This window comes from Gorilla gorilla, chromosome 18 (assembly GCF_029281585.2).
Source record: "Gorilla gorilla gorilla isolate KB3781 chromosome 18, NHGRI_mGorGor1-v2.1_pri, whole genome shotgun sequence".
In the NCBI taxonomy this organism is placed as follows: Eukaryota; Metazoa; Chordata; class Mammalia; order Primates; family Hominidae; genus Gorilla; species Gorilla gorilla.
The window spans coordinates 105571850-105595284 of record NC_073242.2 but is presented as its reverse complement, the minus strand read 5'-3'; the positions used below and the strand labels follow the sequence as shown (position 1 = coordinate 105595284).

The following is a 23435-nucleotide window of genomic DNA, read 5'->3' as shown; positions in this document are numbered from 1 at the left end:
TCTCGCCTTTCCTAAGTTGTGTTTTTTCTAAGCTAGCAGGCAGCTACTGGAGGCCTTCCAACCCACCACTCAGGCCAACCCTCATAATAAGAAAAATACTACTTTCTATCTGCCTCATTTAGGAGGTTTCTACTTTTTTCCTTTGGTGGTTAACTAAATTTCATCTTATATAACCATCATAAATTTTCTAAAAATTTCCGCAATTGGTGCCAACAACCACAGAAAGTGTGTGTGTAAATGGGAAGTCTTCAGGGGAGTGACCAGGAGTTCTAGTGAATCTTCATAAGAAAACTCTTCACTCTCTAAGAAAGCCCCACCTCACCCCCCTTTCCAGAAAGATTCCAAGAACTCACACCTCTGACTCTTAAGTCTTTTTTTAAATTAGAAAAGGTAACGTGCAGCAGGTGAGGTTGGGATGATGACAAATCATGGGGAATACATTGGAGCTCCTGAGCTTTGGCCCATGGTCTGTGCTCTCTCTGAGCTGGAGCAGGCCCTGGGCGTGCCTGGGGATGCCCACTCCACATACACCCCCGGAAGCAAATGCTCTCCTCTTACCTGGAAGGTTTAGGGTCTTCAGAAAAGACAAAGACTGAACATGAGGAGTCCATACCACATGAACAGGGTCCACAGAGGGCCGGACCATTGTTTCTGAACAAAGCACTTCACCACGTTGAGACAAAGTCCACTGGAAGGACTGGAGACAACTGGCCTCTCTTTGCCTCCAGTGGTAAAGGACTGGCTTTTGCAAAAGAGAGCCTTAGGTGTAAAGCCTCTAGTTTACACACACACACACACACACACACACGTGCACACATACAGAAACACATGCACCCTTGAGGAGGTGGCCTGCCCCTCAATTCCAGGACAAGGGAAAAACTAGAACCAGAACCAGAGGAGCAGTGGTCATGCCTCAGGCTGGCTGGCCAATCTCCCCTTCCTCTAAGGGGGCCCCGGCTCCCGGTGTGGTTTCTGTAGTCTTGGGTGAGGCTGCCGGTGGTGGGGTGTAGGGGGGTAAACCAACAGCACCAGGCACTCAAGTGCTGATACAGAGGGGGACAGGGGGACACATGGTGGCGTCCCAGGCAGTTCTCTGGCAGAGGAGCTGGACAGCCTCACCTTCCCGGTTCTCCACAGGGCAGTGGGGGTAACACTGCATTTGGGGCATGGGGGCCCAAGAGCACTCTGTCCTCCACGGCTGCTCTTGCAAAGTTCTTCCTGAGAGCCAGGTTTTCTCAGGCCGAGCCCCTCTGAGGCTTCTTTGTATTCTTCCTACAACAAACGCAGTGTCTACAGAGAACGCCCTAGCAACCCACAGGACAAACGGAGGACTTCATGAGGTCTCCACACATGTGGGAAAGAAGTGAATAGGGTTTTTGAGGCCATGGCTGGGGAGGGCTGTGAGACGCAGGGAAGGCTCCTCTCCCTCCCTGGTCCCAAGCGGAGATGGCGAACAGGGACAAAGCTGAGCCTGAGCGTCCTGACAGCATGCACGCGACAGGACTGACGCGAAGCCTGCAGCACATGTGACAACAGACTTAGAGAACTGGCAGCAGTCAGCCCAGGAGAAAGGAGGCGCTGTCCCCTGGGGAGGAAAGGGGCTTCCCAGACCACAGCTATGATGCCCAGGGGACGGCCGTGCGGGTCCTCCCACTTAAGCATGGCCTAACAAATGCATGGAGCTGAGCCACGTGGGTAATATGCCCACCTGCATCCAGAGTCTTTTGGCTGAACAAGTAATTAAGAGAGAAGTTTTCAGGAGACCTGAGTGGACGCCATTAGTCAGTTACTTCCCAGGAAATGCTCTGAGACCATGATCCCTCCTAGGCTCATGCTTTGTAGGGGAAAGAGCCTTCTGGGAGTGAGGAGGCTGCAGGGCAGAGAAGAGTCTCCCTAGGAAACATTCTCGCTGGGCTGGTTGCGTGATCCAGTCCTCAGATGCTCTCAGAAATCCCAGAACTCTTTTTCCAACCACTACTATGACTTGAATCTGGGAAGGTGGGCCAGTACCAGAGTTGGAGTGCACTCAGATCCACTGCCTGGTCTAGTGGAAGATGCCGTTTTCTGATGAACATGGTTTGGAGACCAGACTAAACACTAAGCATAGAAAATCGAGGGTCAGCAGTGGCGTGGGCTGAGCAGCACTGAGGAGAAGTCTGTGGGCTCTGGAAAACTGCAAAAAGAAACCTATGGAGGTCTCACGTCTTTCATGGCAGCTGTAACTTCCCAAGCACTGACCATGTGCCAGGCTCTGTACCAAAGGCCTTTATGTGCCATCTCTTACCCAGTTCTGACAATCCTATGAACCAAGTATTGCTATCCACATTTTACAGAGCAGAAAACTGAGGCTCTGCTAAGCTGAGCAACTTGTATAAGATTGTAGACACAGAGTGGCAGAGGGAGATTTGAACTCCCATCACCTGGACTCCAAAGCCTTATGCACAGCATGCTAGGCAAATGTTGACAGTCATTTTGTTTCCCAGAGGCGTCCTGTTAGGTTACCTTGGGTGTTTTGAAATCCCCTGCCCTCAGGGTCCTACCCTCTGCGGTATTCACTGTTAGGCTCTGAGGCAGCCTCCAAGGTAGGAGGCAACATGGCCAGGGTGGAGCAGCAAGGTGTCCTATCCGCATTTTCAATCCCCAGAGCATCTCTATGTCACACATAGTCCCCCGTCAAGCTCTCTGGTGTGGACTCATAGGACTAAATCAGGTGTTCGTCCGAGTTCGAACGTGACAAGGAGACGACCAGCTTCCCAGCACTCTATGCATGCCACCAGCACACAGCCCCCACCTCCCCAAGGAGGGCGGGTGCTTGCTCTGGGCCCCTCTGCTAAGCCGTGGAGGACACCTGGCTGTCTTGGGGCCTTCCACAGTCAAGGGTGAAGGAATGGCTGCATCTCCCAGCCAAAGTCCTCAGAACTGAGTTGCAGAGAGGCAGGGGACTAACTGAGCAACCCGAGAGCCTTCCCAGGCCTCAGACCTGACCCCTGGGCCTTCCTTCCTTGTCCCACTCCTCTTCTTCTCTGACCTGAGCAGCAAGGCTCCCAGAACAGTCCACTTCCTCACCACCACTCAGGCACACCTGCCAGAGGGCAGGGTGAAAATACTGCCCAGAACCACCCTCGACTGGAGGCTCCCCCAAGGACTGGCCGGCTCCCCCGACGGATGCTCTAGAGGCTGGTGAGGCAGGCCAAGCCCTTACCGTTGTAGGAGAGGCGAGGTTTGCTCAAACACATTATAAAGTGCATTTCCATCTCATCAGAAGCCACAGACTTGGAGCAAATGGGGCACTTGAAACCTGAAAGAGAGGAGAATGGGATGAAATGTTTTCTCCAGATCCAGCACATCCACAGTACATGTGGACACTCTCGAATGACAGCCATGTGGGGTCAGGGTCAATGTGGAGGATGACCATCAGAACAGACCCTGGACCTGTCCTCCTTCAAGGACTCATTTGAGCATCTGCCTTTTTTTTTTTTTTTTTTTTTTTTTGAGACGAAGTCTCACTCTGTCGCCCAGGCTGGAGTGCAGTGGCACGATCTCAGTTCACTGCAACCTCTGCATCCCGGGTTCAAGCGATTCTCCTGCCTCAGCCTTCCAAATAGCTGGGATTACAGGTGTCCGCCATGACGCCTGGCTAATTTTTGTATTTTTAGTAGAGAGGGGGTTTCACTATGTTGGCCAGGCTAGTCTTGAACTCCTGACATCAGGTGATTCACCTGCCTCGGCCTCCCAAAGTTCTGAGATTACAGGCATGAGCCACCGCGCCCGGTGGCATTTGCCCTTTTTATTGCAGCCTTTGACTGACTGCCAGATTTCACTAGGGCTCTCCCTGCCTTATGTGCCTCGTTAAGGTTTAACCAAGGTCACTGACACCTGACTTAAGTTTTATCTTCTTTAGACCCTTTCTCAGACGGGTCTGGTGGACAATGGGGTAGGGAGGCATCAAACCAAGGCACCTGGAAACAGCCTTTGCATAACCGTTTAACATTCTTCTGCCTCACAGCCTTTCAGCCACTTGGTTGGATCACCCGGGGAGGAATCTCATCCCTCACCCAGCTCCCAGCCTCAGCCGCCCATGCCAGGTAGCAACTCTCTCCCTCACCCACAGCCCCCTCTGCCTCCTTTGTGGCTTAAGGCCACTGTCCTTTGAGATGTGTGTGAACTTCTTACATATCCAGAGTTTCAACTGATACAGAATTGTACCCATACTGGAGAATTTTGGTTGAGAATCTTTCGAGTTGAACTCCGTTAAGCACACCTAATCCCCTGATCCATTTTTCCATACAACACAGATGAATTATTTCTAATTTTTTCCATTCTACTTTCATTGAAATGATTTTCAAATGGATCAGTTCTTTTCCATATAAATTCTATCAAAAAGATCTGTTGCCACTGAAATCTTATTTCTCTGCATTAAATTGTGCACATCACAGCTTATCCCTTTTGTGACTGTGATTCCTGCCCGCCCAGCCTGGACTTCCTAATGTGGCACATCTAACAGCAGCTGACCCTCAAACAACATGGGCTCGAATGGCGGGGCTCCACTTCCATGTGGATTTTCTATCGCCTCTGCCACCCTAAGACAGCAAGACCAACCCCTCCTCCTCCTCCTCCTCCTCCTCCTCAGCCTACTCAATGTGAACACGATGAAGACCTTTATGACAATCCACTTCCACTTAACGAACAGTAAATATATTTTCTCTTCCTTATATATATTTTTAAATGTTATTAAAATTTTTTTTCTTAATATTAGAGATGGGGTCTTGCTATGCTGCCTAGGCTGGTCTTGAACCCCTGGGCTCAAACAGTCTCCTGGCCTCAGCCTCCCAAAGTGCTAGGATTACAGGTGTGAGCCACCGCACCTGGCCACCTCCTTATCATTTTGTTAATAACATTTTATTTTCTCTCTCCTTATTGTAATACAGTATATAATACATTTGTAACATATAAAATCCATCTTAATCGACTGATTATGTTATTGGTAAGGCTTCTGGTTAACAGTAGGCTATTAGTAGTTAAGTTGTGGGGGAGTCAAAAGTTATCCACAGGGCTGGCTGTGGTGGTGCATGCCTGTAATTCCAGTACTCTGGGAGGCTGAAGCGGGCAGACTGCTTGAGCTCAGGAGTTTGAGACCAGCCTAGGCAACATGGCAAAAGCCTGTCTCTACAAAAATTATAAAAAAAAATTAGCTGGGAGTGGTGGTGTGTGCCTGTAGTCCTAGCTACTTGAGAGGCTGAGGTGGGAGGATGGCTTGAGCCCAGGAGGTCAAAGCTGCAGTGAGCCATGTTTGTGCCACTGCACTCCAGCCTGGGGGACAGAGCAAGACCCTGTCTCAAAAAAAAAAAAGTTATATGCAGATTTTTGACTGTGTGGGGGTTAGAGTCTCCCACGTAGTTCAAGAGTTCACTATACTGTTGTAAAGACTGGACTCTTTGTGTTAGTCAAATTTTCCATATGCAGTTTTAATTGATACTAGTGATAACCATCTGCAATATTTCTTTTCTTTTCTTTTCTTTTTTTGAGATGGAGTCTCAGTCTGTTGCCCAGGCTGGAGTGCAGTGGCACGATCTCCGCTCACTGCAACCTCTGCCTCCCGGGTTCAAGAGATTCTCCCACCTCAGCCTCCCGAGTAGCTGGGATTACAGGTGAGCGCCACCATGCCTAGCTAATTTTTGTATTTTTAGGAGAGACTAGGTTTCGCCACATTGGCTAGACTGGTCTCAAATGCCTGACCTCAGGTGATCTACCTGCCTGAGCTTCCCAAAGTGCTGGGATTACAGGCATGAGTCACCCAACATTTCTCATGAAACAGATAAAAGGCTGAATGTGGCTGGGTGCGGTGTCTCACGCCTGTAATCCCAGCACTTTAGGAGGCCAAGGTGGGGAAATCACTTGAGCTCAGGAGTTCAAGACTAGCCTGAGCAACATAGTTAAACTCTGCCTCTACAAAAAATACAAATTAAAATTAAATTTTTATTTAATTGGGTGCCTAACTGCATGAAAAGCCGTGACTCTGGTGGCCCGGGGTGCTGAGAGACAGGAGGCTAACTGACGCAACCACTTTGCTTAAAGTCCTCTCCAAATCCTCTTTTTTTCCCTTCATTGGCAGTGCTTTGAACTACGGGACCAGGCAGAAAATTCAGGGCCTGGCTAACTACAGACAAAGTGGACACTTGACTCCATGGCACAGTCGCCATTTCCCCAACCTCCTTCCTCAGAGATTCTTAGCATCTGAGCATGTCACTTAAAAAGTCTTGGAAACGCTACCAATCCAAGGACTTTGGCGGAGCTTTGGGAAAGGGCTGTATTTCTAACCTCTGGGTGGTTATAAATCCATCATTAACAAAGCTAGAAGACCGGGCCTGGTGTGGTGGCTCACGCCTGTAATGTCAGCATTTTGAGAGGCCACGGTGGGAGGATCACTTGGACTCAGGAGTTTGAGACCTGCCCGGGCAACACAGTGAGACCCCGTTCTCCACAAAAAGGACACAACAACAACAACAACAACAACAAACCCCAGAAGACTATAAAGAAAGGAGGGGAATTCCATCCAGTTTTCTTGCACAGCTGGATCTAAACACACCAGGCTGATTATTTTCTAACTCAGTTTAGAAATGTGCAGATCCAGGGTCACAGCTCGATGGGGAGGTGAGGTGTGAACCTGCGTCTCACAGATGGAAGATGCTTTTCCGATCCAGCCTAAGTCCCTCTGCACTCACATGGGGTTTTTTTCAACCCCAAGACCAAGGTTTTGCAACCTTTAAATAACTAAAGGACACCTGCACTTTAACTTGGCACCTGCCTGCAGGCTGAGGCTGTGGAAGGAGAGGAGGGATGTGGTCTAGGACAGGCCTTCTGCCTCCAGGCCCTGACACTCTCACTGCCTAGCATTAAAGTGACCTGTGACTAAGAACAAAACTACACCTTGCAGGTACTTGTGTTTCTGATAACTCAGAACAGATTCAAGGTTATCCCTATAATAGCATCATTTACTCCCCTGTATTCCAGCGTGATTCCTTGAGTGCAGGAGGGGGGTTGAGTCACAGCTAAGGTACTAGGAAGTAGGCCGCCCAACAAGAAGGTCTACAAGGGAATGTCACCAGACTTTCATGTCCTAGAAAAAAAAGGCTGAGACTCACGTTTAGAGCAATCCCCTCACTGTCCAGATGAGGGAATGGGCCCTGGTGAAGGCCTCTGAGTAGCACACTGTCACACAACTGAGGAGGTGGAGCTGAGACTAGCCTCAGGGTTCTCTGCTTCAAATCTAAAGTCCTTTCCATCAGGGTAGGGAGACTTGGCCATAGGGTTTTAAGAACGAGGCAGGTTGGGAAATATTACCTCTGGAGAGGAAGCACCACTGGTGTAGGAAGAGGCCTACACTTTAACTAAAGCAGGGTTAGTAACACCAGCATCTACTACCTCTGGTGTTTCTGTTTTATTTTGGCATAGCTCAAGAAATAACTTTGGGCTGGGCACGGTGGCTCACACCTGTAATACCAGCATTGTGGGAGGCCATGGTGGGAGGATCACTTTAGCCCAGGAGTTTGAGATCAGCCTGGACAACATAGGGAGACCCCGTCTCTATTAAAAACTTTTTTTTTTTTTAAATTAGCTGGGCATGGTGGTGCATACCTCTAGTCCCAGCTACTTGGGAGGCTGAGGCAGGAGGATCGCTTGAGCCCAGGAGGTTGAGGCTGCAGTGAGCCATGATCATGCCACTACACTCCAGCCTGGCCAACAGAGTGAGACCCTGTCTAAACAAAAAACGAAAATGAGTAAGTTGGTGTCTATTATGTGAGTGGGAAATCACACGACCTGGCTTTTCCATCCTCGAGACCATGGCAAGGGCACACTAGCCACGGGCTATGCAGAGTCCACTAGGGGGTGGCCAGCAGCCCCCATCTCTGCCGGGTGCCATCACCGTTTCCTTTGAACCTCTTGAGCACTGTGCACTACGAGTGGCACTTTCCATACTGCCAACTGGAAACCAACAGTCTCTCTTTAACCTCTGCAGCACCTACTCTTGCATATGATAATAAATAATAGTTTGCATTTATTGAGTCATTACTATGGACAGCCATGGTGCTTTACATGTCTTCTCATATACGGTAGGTAGGTACTATCTATCATTAATGCCATTTTACAGATAAGGACATCAAGGCTCAGAAGATTACATAACCTGATCAAGATTCGCATGGCCAGAAAGAGGCAGAGCTGGCCCACAACACCGAGGAAGTCTGCGCTCTTGCTCGTGTGCTGTGCTACTGACTGACTAGCACAGAAGAGTTACATGGCAGAAAGAACAGAAATACTACCAGCTATTACCAAATACTCATTTATGAACCTTCTACACTGTCCCAGCAATTTCTCCTTAAGTGCCCATAGTCCTGGCTAACTTGTAGCCTGAAACAATGGACACTTTTTTTTCCTAGGAACTCTGTTATAACAATCTGGAGTTCTGCTTTCCATTTGGCACTGGGCCTACAGCACCGGTTGTAAGATGCTGAATCTGCAGATTACCTTTTAAATGGAAAATAAAGGGTAAAAGGTAAGAAGGACAGAAAAACACAGACAGCTAGAAAAGACTAATATCCCCAGCTTCTTTCCTGAAATGTCATCCGATGATCAAGATGGATTCTCCCAGTCTATTGCCCAAATCTTTTCCCATAAGCATCCACTACAGCCCTACAGAATCATAAATCCTGTGATATTTATGAACTACCTGAAGGTTAAAATATCCAGGAAATTTTGATTCCATTTTGGAAAAAAGCTCGCACCAAATTAAAATCAGCCCTCCAAAACAAAAGTAAACCAAAGGTCTGCAAACTCATTCAGCCCGCATGATTTTGTCAAATTTCCTCGGAGACCTTCATCAGCACTCAGAGCAGGTAAGAGATGTTTTTTTTATTTTCCTTCAGGAGAAATCTACAGGACACTCCCTAACCCTCTGAGACCAGGCTCTGAGCGTCACACCCTGGAGGCCAGGGGAGTAGCCAGCCAGCGCTCCAGTGGCTCCCTGCACATGGGCTGTGTCTGCCAAAAGTTTGCAACTGTCAGTGAAGGGAGATGTCAGTTTGCTTGGGCTTGCTGGTCAAGCCTGATACTGGTTCACCGTAGGCAATCATCTCCTCCCACCAGACAGAGGCAGAGGCAGGGAATGTACCCCTGGTTCCTTGTCCTTTTCTGCCAGTATGTTCAGATGAGGAAGGAACGAATGACACAGCATTGTGGGGAATGTGTCCTTAATCACCCAGTTCTGCTCTGGGTGGGTTCTGCCAAGCAAATGCGCCTACGGGATCCCTCCACTTCCAATCAAGAGAAGCCAAAAGAGTCCTTCTAATGGAGACCTGGTTTCCTTTCTTTCTCTTGTCATCAGATCAGCTCACTGTTTACACAGCCAGAAGAGCTGAGCAGAGAGCTGGATCAGCCAGAGTCCAGCTGCTTCCTGTCTTTCAACAAGTGCCTTAAGTGGGAAATCCTTTGCCATTTGGTTGGCTGTACCAGAGAGCAGAGCTCTTGAGAGAAGGCAAGTCTGCACTTGCCATCTGTGACCTCTTACTGTCAGGTCAAAGGGACACTCACAACGTCAGGGTAAGCCCACTGTTAGGGGAACCAACAGTGATCCCAGGAATGCTGATGTGGTCATGTGCATCAAGCATGTTCCTGGACCAGGGTAACTGGGCATCCCTTCACCCAGGCCCTACCATTTGACAGAGCAGCCGAGGAAGGATGGGGGCAACTGGTTCAAGCTACAAGAACTCTCCCAATCCACTACAACATTTATCATGCAATATCAACTCGAGTTTTTATGCTCTGGAGACCAATGCACTTCTCATTTTCCGAAGCTGCAACCTTTTCCTTTAAGACCTGATTTCTCAGGACAGGACCATGTGCTGGCGGCGTGTTGCTCCAGTTTCCCTCCCCAGCCCTCCCTTCTGCCCCCCTCCCCATGCTGATGCGCTATTTTAAAGGCTGCCCCAGTTCTGCCTGTCTCTGGGATCACCTAAAGGTAGAAAAATCAAAGGAAGCAACCAGGGTAAAGAAAGCCACACCACACAGATGGGAGGTCCTGGGGCAGAGGGGTAGATGAGGGTAACTCTTGGCTGAGGAGCTCAGAGAGTGCCTGCCCCTTGACTTTGCCCTTAGCATTCAGTTCTTAGTTTCCAGCCTCAATCTTTCCGTCACATCCACATGGTGCTTAGTGTCAATAAAATGCGACTTGAATAAACTAATTTTCATAAATGGGATTTATTATGAATAAAAGATCAAGGGGTAACACTGATGATTTTCTTTCACATTTCTAAGCTGTAGGTATCACATTCTTCACCCTCAAAGACACAGACTCCCTCTCTGTCAACACAGAAATAAGTGAAAACATTGGCACAATTTATCAGTTGCTGAGGTGTGAGTCAGTCTCTCCTAGAGAACATTCTCGACTGGGAAAGGCCCAGGAATTCTGGCTTTTGCCGCTTCGAAAACCTCTCTTCTGGACTCAACCTCTGCAGTTCTGTTCTGGGGCCTGGAGGCTCACCTGTTTCCCCAGAAATTTCTCATAAGCAGACATCAGAAGACAGCCATACTGACAAAGTTTAATGTATCTGTGTGTGTGTTAACATATCTGTTGTGATGGGTCAATTTGACTGGGCCATGGGGTGCCCAGATTATTTGGCTCAACATTATTTTTGGTGTGTCTGTGAGGGTGGTTCCAGATGAGATCAGCATTTGAAACCACAGACTGAGTGAAGCGGACCGCCCTCCCCAAGGTGAGCAGGCCTCATCCAATCCACTGAGGACCTGAATAGAATCAAAAGGCAAAGAGGAGAAATTTCACTCTCTGTCTGCCTAACTGCTTGAGCTGGCACACTGGTCTTCTCTTGCCCTTGAACTAGGACTTACACCATAAGCTCTCCTGGTTCTCAGGCCTTCAAACTCGAACTGGAACTACATACTCCACGAGTTTTCCCAGGTCTCCAGCTTGCAGATGGCAGATCATGGGATTTCTCAGCTTCCACAATCATGTGAGCCAGTTTCTTATAATAAATCTCTACACACACACACACACACACACACTCTCTCTCTCTCTCTCTGTCTCTCTCTCTCTCTCACTCACTCACTCTGTCGGATCTGTTTCTCTAGAAAACACTGACCAATAAATCTGTCTATTAAAATACCAAACAAAAACTTTAAAGGACTAGCAACACCAGATGTTGGTAATGTTGGTGAAGATGTGTAGCAACCGGAACTCTCACATGTGTTTGAGGGAATATAAAATGACACAACCACTTTGGGGAAAGGTATGGTAGTTTCTTATAAAACAAACATACACCTAGCCTGTGACCCAAGCAATTTCTCATCTATGTATTTACCCAAAAGAAATGTCAACATATACCTACAAATAGTCATTTACAAGAATGTTCATCACAGCTTTATTCCTAACAAGCAAAAACTGGAAACAATCCAAATGTTGGTCAACAGAATGGATATAGAAACTGTGGTACATCCGTGGAATAAAATGAAACACTACTCAGCTATAAAAAGCAATGAATTACTGATACATGCAACAACATGGATGAATTAAAACACGCCAAGTGAAGGACACAAAAGTGCACACATGATTCTAATTACATGAAATTCTAGAAAAGGCAAAATTAATCTACTGTGGAAGAAATCAGAACAGTGGTTGTCTCCAGGGGTTAGGGTGGGGGCAGAGATTCACTGAGAAGGTAATGAGAGAACCTTCTGGGATGACAAAAATGTTCTATATCATGAGGAGGGTTTGGGTTACACACGCGTATGTGTTTGTCAAAATCCACCAAATATACACTTAAGATTTGAGGTTTCATTGTTTGCAAATTTTACCTCAACCAGAAAAAAAACCTGTAAACAAATATGGAACTGTAGTTAACTAACTGTAGTTAATGATCTGTGTCAAGGAAGTACACTGATGTCTGCATTAAAATGAAATGAACAAAAACAAAGATGCATAAGTTAAACTTCTCCCAACTTTTCCAAGCGTTTGAAATTTTAATAAACATTGAACAAAGTGTCAAGCAGTGAGCTGTGTTGTGAAGAAAAAGCCAAGTAGAGTGGGTGGATGTGCTAATTTGGATACAGTGGTCAGGGACAGCCTCTGAGGAGGTGACAGGTGAGCAGAGCCCTTGATGTATTAGAAGAACAGTGAGGGCAGAGCATCTAGGCACCGTGAGGACAAGGGCAGCGGGTGACAGCTGGGGGCACACTCTCAATCCTTGTATATGCTCAAATACCTTTCTTTCATTCTGACAGCTGAATGGATAGCTTGCCTGGGTACAGGATGCTTGAGTTGCATTCCTTTTATCCCCGTGGTCTGTAGATGAAATTCCACCATCTTCTAGCTTCTTGGTGTTGCAAATAGGAAATCTGGTGCCAGTGTGACTCTTTTTCCTTAATAATTTGTTCCTTTGGCTTCTGAAAGCTTGAAGATTTTTCTCTTCATCCTAAGAGTTCAGAAACGTTACCAGGACATGCTTAGTGTCTTCTCTTATCAGTTTTACCTTTCAATATGCAGTCTCAAGTCTTCCTTCTTTAGGGAAATTTTCTTCTATATGTTTCATTACTTCCCCTGGTGGTAAGTCATCAATGCTGTTCACCAAATATTTCTAGCCTTCCTCCTTCCATCCATACATAATGACTGCATGTGCCTGCTCTCTTTGAAGTTAAGGGTGGGTTTGTGATTTGCTTTGGCCAATGAAATGTGAGCGGAAGAACGTGCACACACCCAAGCGGACTTTAAGGGCCAGGGCATGACCCGCCATTCTACCTGACTGCTGCAGTGACCAGGGAGCAAGTGCTGCGACAAAGCCTCTGCTGGCTTAGGTCCCTGAGTAACAATGGTGAGCAGAGTCCCACCTCTTGACCTGCACTGTATGCAGCAGCATGGGGAAGAAATCAATGTGCCGAGCTGAGCCAGCAAGCTTCTGGAACCGTGTATTATGACAGTATAAGCTAGTCCTGGCCAGTCCTACCTCAGGCACCCTTCCTCTACCCTTTCTCTTTCTAGTACTCCTGCTGCTTGTATGTCAAATCTCTTGGTTCTATCTTCCAGATCCTTATCTCTTTCTCCATAACTTCTCTGTGCATTTTCTCTGGAGTGCAGCCTTTCTAACTCTGCCCAGGCCTCAACTGCCTCCCCCATGCTTGGCTCAATGAGGTAAATGGTGGTCATTGGAAGTCAAGGAGTTAGGATATTTATATTCTGCTCTTTACAAATATAGGCTTCCTTGTATCAACTTCAATCTAGGTACTTGTCATTTTCAATGTTTGTATTCCATATGATAATCTAATAATACTGTGCCTAGCCACTTTCTTCTGTTGGGTATTAGGATTCTCAATTTTTACCAACTATAAAGATCCTCTTAGTAGTGATCTTCATTTTCTACTCTAAGCATGGTAGATTCCACTCCAACATATCTCTGAGGTTTCTGAATTCCACACTGACTGGTATGGAAGAAAGAGAATCAGACTAGGCATCAGAAGAAAACACGCTTTCCCAATCACTAGCCAGACGGCCTTGTATGAACTACTTAGTAATATTCAAGTAGTGCCCTTCCTATTCCAGAATTGTTTTAAAGTCCAACCAAGGATGGATGTGTGACCGCTCTGTGCAGAGTAAACCATTTTATCGGCTGCATCCAGTACTGCTCAAATATACTGAAGCTTGCTGGTAAATCTGTCCATTCGAGGAGATTCACAAATTCTTCAGGCAAAAAAAGTGAAAAATGAGCTGAACTTACATAATGTATTTTGTGACTCCAAGATGCCATCAATTGTAAGAGGCACCATTATAAACCTCAAGAAAGGGAAGAAAAGCTGCCAACAATTTTTTTCAATATGGTATTCCACAGATATTTATAATTTTAAGATGTGATTATATAGCACATCTCGATTTTAAAGTTGTTACACTGTGAAGTGTCTGTGCCTTAGAATCAATGAACATATGAAAAATACATATATGAATATCTGAAAAATCATACAGACTGAATTCCAATAATAGACCCAATAAATTTATTCCTGGCCGGGTGCAGTGGCTCATGCCTCTAATCCCAGCACTTTAGGAGGCCAAGGCGGGTAGATCACTTGAGCTCAGGTATTCAAGACCAGCGTGGGCAACATGGTGAAACCCTGTCTCTACCAAAAATATAAAAATTAGCCAGGCGTGGTTGCACATGCCTGTGGTCCCAGCTACTTGGGAGGCTGAGGCAGGAGGATGGCTGGAGCCCAGTAAGTTGAGGCAGCAGTCAGCCTTGATTGGGCCATTGTACTCCAACCCGGGTGACAGAGCAAGACCCCGTCTCAAACATATTCCTGTCTATTTACTGCAAACCAGAAGAGCCTAAGTGAAGACATCTATCTACAGCTAGGAACAAAAGGAAGGACTGCACACTGTGTGCATGGAGGTGAGCGTGAAGACATCAAACCCACCCTGCTGTACAGTAAGTCCAGCCTGCAGCCTGCCAGGTGGAGCCTCAGCAACAGTATTCCAGCCACATGAAGAATGGGGAAAGCATCTACCAGGAACAGGAGCTACGGCCATTCATTGGTCCTCTTCCCTTTGACCCTCTAGACCATTTCTTCCAAAGAGAGGCCCTCAAAGGGCTGCTTAGGAAGGAAATGACGGGGAAGCAGGGACCGGGACATGATGGTCCAATGACCTGAGTCCGAGCAGATACAAGAAGCTGAAAACTGACCGGGTACAGTGGCTCACACTTGTAATTCCAACACTTTGGGAGGCTGAGGCAGGAGGATTGCTTTAAGTCAGGAGTTCAAGACTGCCAGCCTGGGCAACATAGTGAGACCCCCATCTCTACCAAAAAAAAGCAGCAGCAGCTGAAAACATCAGCATGAGTGTGAAGTGTGAATCAAGTCCCCAACTACTGTCTAAGAAAGATGAATATTGATTTATAACTCCTTGTCACCTGGCTACCACGCCTGGGTAAGTTTAGGGGCATTTAATTATGACTCAGAAAGTGTGGATGTAAAGTCTCCAGGGAAACACTTGGCTTGTATTTTGGAGATGTCTTATTTAAAGGATGGACCATCTGTTGAAAAAGGAGATCCTCTTCCTCTTGGTGCAGTAGCCCAAGAATTTCTTCTAGTTCTTAGACACTAGGGATTACCTACAAGCTAGGCAGTAGGATAGACAGCTCTGGCCAGGAAATGCCCAGTCATTCGACTGAACATCACGCTCTCCTTGCACATACATGGCTGCTCCACCTCTGTTTCCACCGCCGACACACTGCACACCTACATCCCTTGGACCCAAAACCCACTGCTGCTGCTGGTGTGGACTTCTAGCGTTTGGGCAATGCCAGAGAACACTCCTAAGAGTGGCTTGAATTCCCCTGCCTGTTCCTCATAAAATCAGCAACAACTGGAGCCAAGGACCACCTTCCCTCAAGAAACAAAAACAAAGAAAGGCAACAATAAAAACTGCTCTCTAGGTAAAACAGGCAGTTACCACTCCCAAGGGATTTGTGGGCTGTCTATACAGCAGAAGAAAGTGTCACTTCCTCCACCTTCAGGAGGAACACTGTCCAAGTAGGACCAGCCATGCAGGTCAGGCTTCGCTCTTGGCAGGTGCCCTCAGAAGACCTTCCTAGAAAAACAGGACTGGCCTTGGAACTGCCTGTTTGCAGCTTCTTCCCTGGATATAGACTGTTTTCCAAGTCCTGGAGTCCTTATTTTTATTTATTTATTTGAGACAGAGTCTTGCTCTGTACCCCAGGATGGAGTGCAGTGGCGTGATCTCGGCCCACTGCAAGCTCCGCCTCCCGGGTTCACACCATTCTCCTGTCTCAGCCTCCGGAGTAGCTGGAACTACAGGCGCGCACCACCACGCCCGGCTAATTTTTGTATTTTTAATAGAGACGGGAGTTTCACCATATTGGCCAGGCTGGTCTCGAACTCCTGACCTGGTGATCCGCCCACCTCGGCCTCCCAAAGTGCTGGGATTACAGGTGTGAGCCACTGCACCCGGCCCTCATTTTTATTTTTTAAGAGACAGGGACTCTCTCTGTTGCCCAGGCTGGAGTGCAGTAGTGGGATCTTGGCTCATTGCAACCTCCACCTCCCAGGCTCAAGCAATCCTCCTACCTCAGCCCCTCAAGTAGCTGGGACTTACAGGCCAGTGCGCCACCATGCCCAGCTGGAGTCTTTATTGATGTAATTAGAAATTCCAACCTCCAACTAACTTCCCTTTTTTATGGAGTGTGTGTGGGGTTGGGGGAGGTGTTTGGAGGGGAAAAGGGGAAAAAGAGTTAGGGAAGGGAAAAGGACAATGAAGGAAACTTTCACAGAGAATCTGTATAGGACCAATAGTTGATTTCTGGGCTCCTAAAGGCACTGTCTACCCTACTGTCCACCCTACTGGCTGATAGGAATTTTTTGCCAACAAGAAAGAAAATGCCTGAACACACTATTAGATCATGTTCAGCATAGCATCTGACTCACCAGCGAACAGACACTCACATGTAAGTGACTGCTCATATGGAATAAAACCATTTGCCTTGCACTGTATAACTTACATCAGTTGATGCCAACAGCCCAGCCTTTCTGTCACTGGAGGTCTGTGAGAAGGCTCCTTCCACGGCTCCCAGCATAATCCTGGGATGCAGAATGTGTGCTGCTGTATTCATTTCATTAAAACCATCAGCTCAGCCAGGCACGGTGGCTCATGCCTATAATCCCAGCACTTTGGGAGGCCAAGGTGGGCAGATCACCTGAGGTCAGGAGTTCGAGACCAGCTTTGCCAACATAGTGAAACCCCATCTCTACTAAGTATACAAAAATTAGCCAGGCATGGTGGCGGGCGCCTATAATCCCAGCTACTTGGGAGGCTGAAGCAGGAGAATCGCTTGAACCCGGGAGGTGGAGGTTGCAGCGAGCCAAGATCGCGCCACTGCACTCCAGCCTGAGTGGCAGAGTGAGACTCCGTCTCAAAAAACAGAAAAAACAAAAAACAAAAAACAAAAACACCATCAACTCAGGCTTGGGCCCTGGCACGCAGCAACACTACAGGCTACCTTCCTGCCTTGGACCCAGTCCTGGCACCCTGTCATCAGGGCATCCTCTGTTCAGCTGCACCTCCCACACAGGTAGATGGAGGCTGGAACCCAGAGGGCACAGTCCAGTAGGCCACAACTGTGTTTTGAAATGGCATCTAAGAGGAAGAAGCCAAAAGAGTAGAATGGAGTTTTTCCGAAAGGTCAACAGCAGTGCAGTGATCAATCCTATCCAAGGGAAGGATAAGGGTGAGAGAAGGCCTTCATACTTCAGTCCTTGCTTTTCTCTCACCCAGGGCTATGGTGACCACAGAGAAAGACATGCAAAGACTCTAGACAGCTGTGAGGGCCTGTTCGATGGGTCAAAAGGAGGTTTCTTGTTTTTTTGTTTTTGTTTTTGAGACGGACTCTTACTCTGTCGCCAGGCTGGAGTGCAGTGACATGATCTCGGCTCCCCGCAACCTCTGCTTCCCTGGTTCAAGTGATTCTCTTGCCTCAGCCTCCCGAGTAGCTGGGACTATAGGTGTGTGCCACCATGCCCAGCAAATTTTTGTATTTTTAGTAGAGACGGGGTTTCACCATGTTGGCCAGGATGGTCTTGATCTTTTGACCTTGTGATCCACCCGCCTCAGCCTACCAAAGAGTTGGGATTACAGGTGTGAGCCACCGCGCCCGGCCCCCAAAAGGAGTTTTCTAGAGACTCTCCAGACAGAAAGCACGAACGAGAAGGACCATGAATTCTAAGCTCCCTAAAATAGTGAATGACTCCTACTCAAGGCATGTAAAGTATGCTACCATATTGCTTTTCTTTGCCTCTGGTTCAGGTTACTTGAACCTGGTAGATAAGAATGGGAGAAGGAGAAGGTTGGGAGTAAGGTGTGGAGGAGGCTCCAACATGGTAGCAGGAACATGGACATACCTTATGAATCTTGATTCATAGTAACAGTTCCAAGGTTAAGAAAGTTAAGGATCTCCTAAGGATAACAAGAAATCTGGCTAGCAAGCAAAAGATGTGTGATATGATGTAACATTAAAACCAAGTATATGTCAGTGGACAGAAATGTTAAGCCAGGAAGCAATATCTGTATTGGTCCTCACAAACAAATGTTTATGAAAGAAGAGGACCACATAAATGGGCAATTCCTTCTTCATTTTGACTTTTCACCTTGAAGACTAACTTTACATTGATTGTAACATTCTCTCATTTCAAGTCAGCACTTCAACTTCCCAGAATATTGGCATCAGAAACATAAATATTGACAAATACCACTTATTGAAATGTGTGGCCAGGCGTGGTGGCTCACGCCTATAATCCCAGCACTTTGGGAGGCAGAGGCCGGTGGATCACATGAGGTTGGGAGTTCGAGACCAGCCTGACCAACGTGGTGAAACCCCATCTCTACTAAAAATACAAAAGTTAGCCAGGCATGGTGATGTGTGCTTGTAATCCCAGCTATTCGGGAGGCTGAGGCAGGAGAATCACTTGAACCTGGGGGGCGGAGGTTGCAGTAAGCAGAGATTGCGCCATTGCACTCCAGCCTGGGCAACAGAGCGAGACTCTGTCAAAAAAAAAAAAAAAAAGGAAAGAAAGAAATGTATGGAAGAGAATTAAAAAAACAAGCAGCCAGATATAATGGAAAAACAGAGATCTGGGCTCAGAGCTACAGCATTCAAGTGCTGACTTCTCCACGCACAAGTTATGTGACCAAGGGCAAGTCCCTGAACCTCCGTGAACTTCCATTTTCTCATCTGTAAAACAGAAATCATGTTACCACCCTAGCCATTACACGGGAACATGTGTGCAACCAGTTGTATAAAGGTGTGGTAGGCAGAATAATGGCTCCCCAAACATGTCCACCTCCGAATCCCCAGAACCTGTGAATGTTTACCTTACATGGCGAAAAGCACTTGGCGGATGTGATGAATACAGAACCTTATTCAGGTGGGTCCGATGTAATCACAGCATCTTTATTATGGAAAGAGAGAGGCAGAGAAGAAGACATGACTATGGAAGCAGACAGACAGAGATTTGAAGATGCTTCACCATTAGCTTTGAAGTTAGAGGAAGGGACCATGAGCCAAGGAAAGCGTGGCCTCCAGGAGCTGGGAAAGACAAGGAAATGGATTCTCCCCTAGAGCCTCCAGAAGCAGCACAGCACTGCAGACACCTTGATTTCAGCCCAGCGAGACCAATGCAGATTTCTCACCTCCAAAAATGCAAGAAAATACATTTGTGTTGTCAAATTTGTGGATATTTGCTACAGCAACAACAGGAAATGAATGTAAAACCTTCTAAGAGAAATGGCTGTTCTTCTAAAAGATCAACTCTTTTTTTGTTTGTTTTTTTGAGACGGAATCTCGCTCTGTCGCCAGGCTGGAGTGCAGTGGTGCGGTCTTGGCTCACCGCAACCTCCGTCTCCCAGGTTCGAGCAATTCTCCTGCCTCGGCCTCCCGAATAGCTGGGACTACAGGCATACACCACCACGCCTGGCTAATTTTGTATTTTTAGTAGAGACGGGGTTTGTACATGTTGGTCAGGCTGGTCTCAAACTCCCGACCTCAGGTGATCTGCCTGCCTCAGCCTCCCAAAGTGATGGGATTACAGGCGTGAGTCACCGCGCCCAGCCCCAGCTAATTTTTTGTATTTTTAGTACAGGTAGGGTTTCACCATGTTGGCCAGGACGGTCTCGATCTCCTGACCTCATGGTCTACCCACCTTGGCCTCCCAAAGTGCTGAGATTACAGGCACGAGCCACCACGCCCGGCCTGGATCAACTCTTAAAGGAGAGTAGCTGGGGTTCGCTGGCTCTGCTGAAAATTATGAAGCAGGATATCTTAGTCAGTTTGAGCTGCTGTAACAAAATACTGCAGACTGGACGGCTTAAACAATAAACATTTATCTCTCATGGCTCTGGAGGTTGAGAAGCCCAAGATCAAGGTGCTGCCAGGTCTGAGGTCTGGTGAGGGCCTCTCCCTGATTTGCAAATGTCCACCATCTTGCTGTGTCTCACATGCTGGAGAGAAAGCGCTGGTGTCTCTTCTTCTTCTGGGGGCACTAATAATTCCATCACAAAGGCACCACACTCACGACCTTTTCTAAACTCACTTATCTCCCAAAAGTCCTCCTTCAAATACCATCACATTAGGGATTAGGCTTCAACACATGAATTTTGGGGGAGGAGGGGGATAAAACACATTCAGTCCGTAGCACATGGCATCCTCTCTTGGGAAACCATTGAAAACTGTGCCCCAAGAGAGGATGCCACGTGCTACGGACTGAATGTGCCACACTTCAACAGGATAAGCAATCAAGTCAATCTGTCTATCCATTCATATGTATTCTAGTTATTAAGTTGTAAGGAAAATGGCAAAACAAATATAATTTCTCCCCTCAGTGAAGGGATGACCCATTAGGGAAGAGGAGAAAAGAGAAGGCCACAGAGCTCTCATTTCTTTCACATCCCGAAGTGGCTGTCTAGCGAATGTGTCCCACACACAGGCTCTTGACCTGAAACCTATGGGGATGGACATCAGCGGATCCATCAGCCTCCTGAAATAAGATGCCACATTCTAAGGGAGATTCATAGAGTTAGATGTCAAAAGTGTTTGGGCTTAGAACCCAAAAGCTCAGAACCATTTACATAACAAGAGAAAGATTATAGATAGAAGATTAAAACATATAATAGATATGTCAATAACAATCCAAATATTTGTGATTTACTTTTAGTATGGAGAAGATGGGACTCTGAAGGAAGAAGAAAACTGAATCAGGCCCTCCAGGGCTCTATATCTCATGATCAGGGTTGTTTGATATTTGCTATGGCATACAAAAGGGCCATTCAGAACAAGTTCTGTTAAGCATATTTTTCCTCTCTCCTGAGTCCACATATGTAAGCTATTCTCTACCTCACACAACACTCTCTCAATCCCACCTACACCTGCAGCAACTGCCCCAGTTCCAATGAAGCATCTCCAATGGCCATCTTCACTTCCTCTCCCAGTTCGTCTTGAACCTGCTCCAATCTCTAAAACCATCCTTTCCACGGTTGCCAATGACCTCCACATCACAGCATCCTAACATCGATTCCTGAGCACTCAGCAGCCATGTGAGAAAAGTGACCCTCCTCCTCCACCTTTGCTGCACCTGCTGTCTGTGGCCCCCTTACAGTATAAGCCCCTTGAAGGCAGAGTCTGTTTATTTTACTGCTGTAGCCCTAGAGCCTGGCATATGATGGGCTCTCGAAAATATCTGTTGGATGAATGAACATCACACTTCATGGAAATGTGTGAAAAAGGCCCAGCTGTACAACCGGAAAGAGATAACAAATTAAGGGCAGTCAGCCTGCTGTCTGAGTCCATTCCCAGCAGAGGCTACCTTCTACCAGTCAAGGTTCCAGTAACTGCCATACCACAGCGAGGGTTAAGTAGGACAGTGAAGCGTGTGTGAGACAGAATGTCGGTTAGGAACCCACTGCGGTCATGCTGCTTCCTGCCCAACCCGCAGTTCCGATAAGGGGTGCAGAGAACGATCATGTGTGCATGTGCACAGACTGCAGGCGCCCCTGCCACCATGCTGTGGTGTGCAGTGGGCATGAAGGGAGCTACTTCGGCTGCCACCTGGGCAGGCCTTGACAGTACTGGTGGCAGGAGAAAGGTCAGCCCTTTCCCCCTATGCTAAATCAAGTCACAGACAGCTAGGACAGCCTCCAGGTTCTCATTCCTCCCACCAACAATGAGGAGTAGGAGGAGCCTCTCCATTTACTCCCTCCCACCCACCCCCACCTGGAAGTGCCCAGAGATAGGGGGGAAAAGCAGACAGCATGGTGACCTGGGCTTATGACCCCAGGCAGGGGTTGGCAAAGTACTCAATAGCCATTTCCTGGACAGTGCGAACTTTTGGGTGCTTCTGCACTCTGATACAAACATTTCCTTAATACATTTATTCAATATTTTATTATTATTACTTTTTATAGAGACAGGGCCTTGCTATGTTGCCCAGGCTGGCCTCCAACTCCTGGCTTCCAGTGATCCTCCTGCCCAGGCCTCCTAAAGTGCTGGGATTATAGGCATGAGCCACTGCACTGGGCCTAAAAAAACTTTATTATGGAAATTTTCAGACAAACAAAAAAATTGAATAGAGTGAGCTCCCAGGTACTCATCACCCAGCTTCAACAATGATCAAATCAGGGTCAGTCCTATCTGATTTTCCCCTGAGGTGTCCATGTCTTGGTTTGCTGGAACAACCCCAGTTTAAGCGTGTCGTCTTGGTGTAATTAATAGCTCCCTCTTTTAGTTTCAAACATGCCTGGGATTGAATGATAAATTATATGGTCATCTGATCTTTATCCCAACTCACTCTCCCTGCACCAGATTATTTTGAAGAAAATTCCAGACACGAAATAAATCCACCCATAAATATTCACAATGTGATAGTAAAGGCTTAAATACAACTCCACACCCTTTAGACACCAACTTATGCAGCACTGTGCCCTCTCCTCTCAAGGGGCTGTTGGAAGGGTCACCCAGTTGGCTCTGTGCTACATGCTGGCATATGGAGCCTCACCGGGTGGCATGACCCCAGCTTAGGGATGGGGCTGACACACATGCAGAGAAGCCACTTATGCCGGCCTGACTCCACTGCATCGCCTCCTTCCATGGCACCACACTGCCTCCATACAGGAGGTCTAGCAACGGTCACGGACAGCAGGAGAGCAGAACAGACCAGCAGTCTGTGGCTCGTTTTACACATGCACGCGGAAGGAGCAGCACGAGTTTCAATCATTCCAAGTGAAAAAATGTAAACCTCAAACTGACCCACAGAGAATAAAATCCCAATCTTTATCTCTGCTCTCCGGGTGGTAGCACTGCAAGATTCTAGAGCCAGGCTGAAAGTTAGGGTATTTTAAGCAACCTACCTTCCTGACATTTACGAGAAAATAGCAAGAGAAAAGGGACATAATCATGTTTTCTGAGTCCTCAGAAGTGAACCGGAAAGTTCCCTAGTCTATGATCCGGCAACCCTATTTCTGGGTATATTTCCTAGAGAAATCCTCACACAGGTCAATCAGAATACAGGACAAGGATGTTGGCCACAGAACCATGTCGGGTAGCAGATGATCCCCAGGGGAACAGGCAAGGTCCCCGCAGAGCATGGACATGATGAATACTATGCAGCAGCCACAAGCAATGGATTAAATGTGCACGTCGGACAGATCCAAAAACAGTGCTGAGAGAAAAAAAGAAACAAAAGAATCCATAGCACCAGGCCATTTGTGCCATTTTACCTAAGTTAAAAACACATGCACACAACTAAAACCTTAGATTCACAAAACCCATGTATGCACAGAAATCAGCAATTAAACCAATACACCAAACATATTGACATGGTTGGCT

General features: G+C 47.2%; 1 protein-coding gene across 3 annotated transcripts in view; it reads right to left on the bottom strand.

Annotated features, from left to right (window-relative positions):
- The window catches only part of ZNRF1 (zinc and ring finger 1), a 111191-nt gene that overhangs the window by 13875 nt on the left and 73881 nt on the right, over nucleotides 1-23435 (bottom strand). For all 3 annotated transcript variants that reach the window (XM_019011575.4, XM_063700332.1, XM_063700331.1), the window contains exon 2: nucleotides 3203-3298. In XM_019011575.4, the coding sequence (XP_018867120.3) occupies nucleotides 3203-3298 (96 nt within the window). The remainder of the gene's footprint in view (nucleotides 1-3202; nucleotides 3299-23435) is intronic.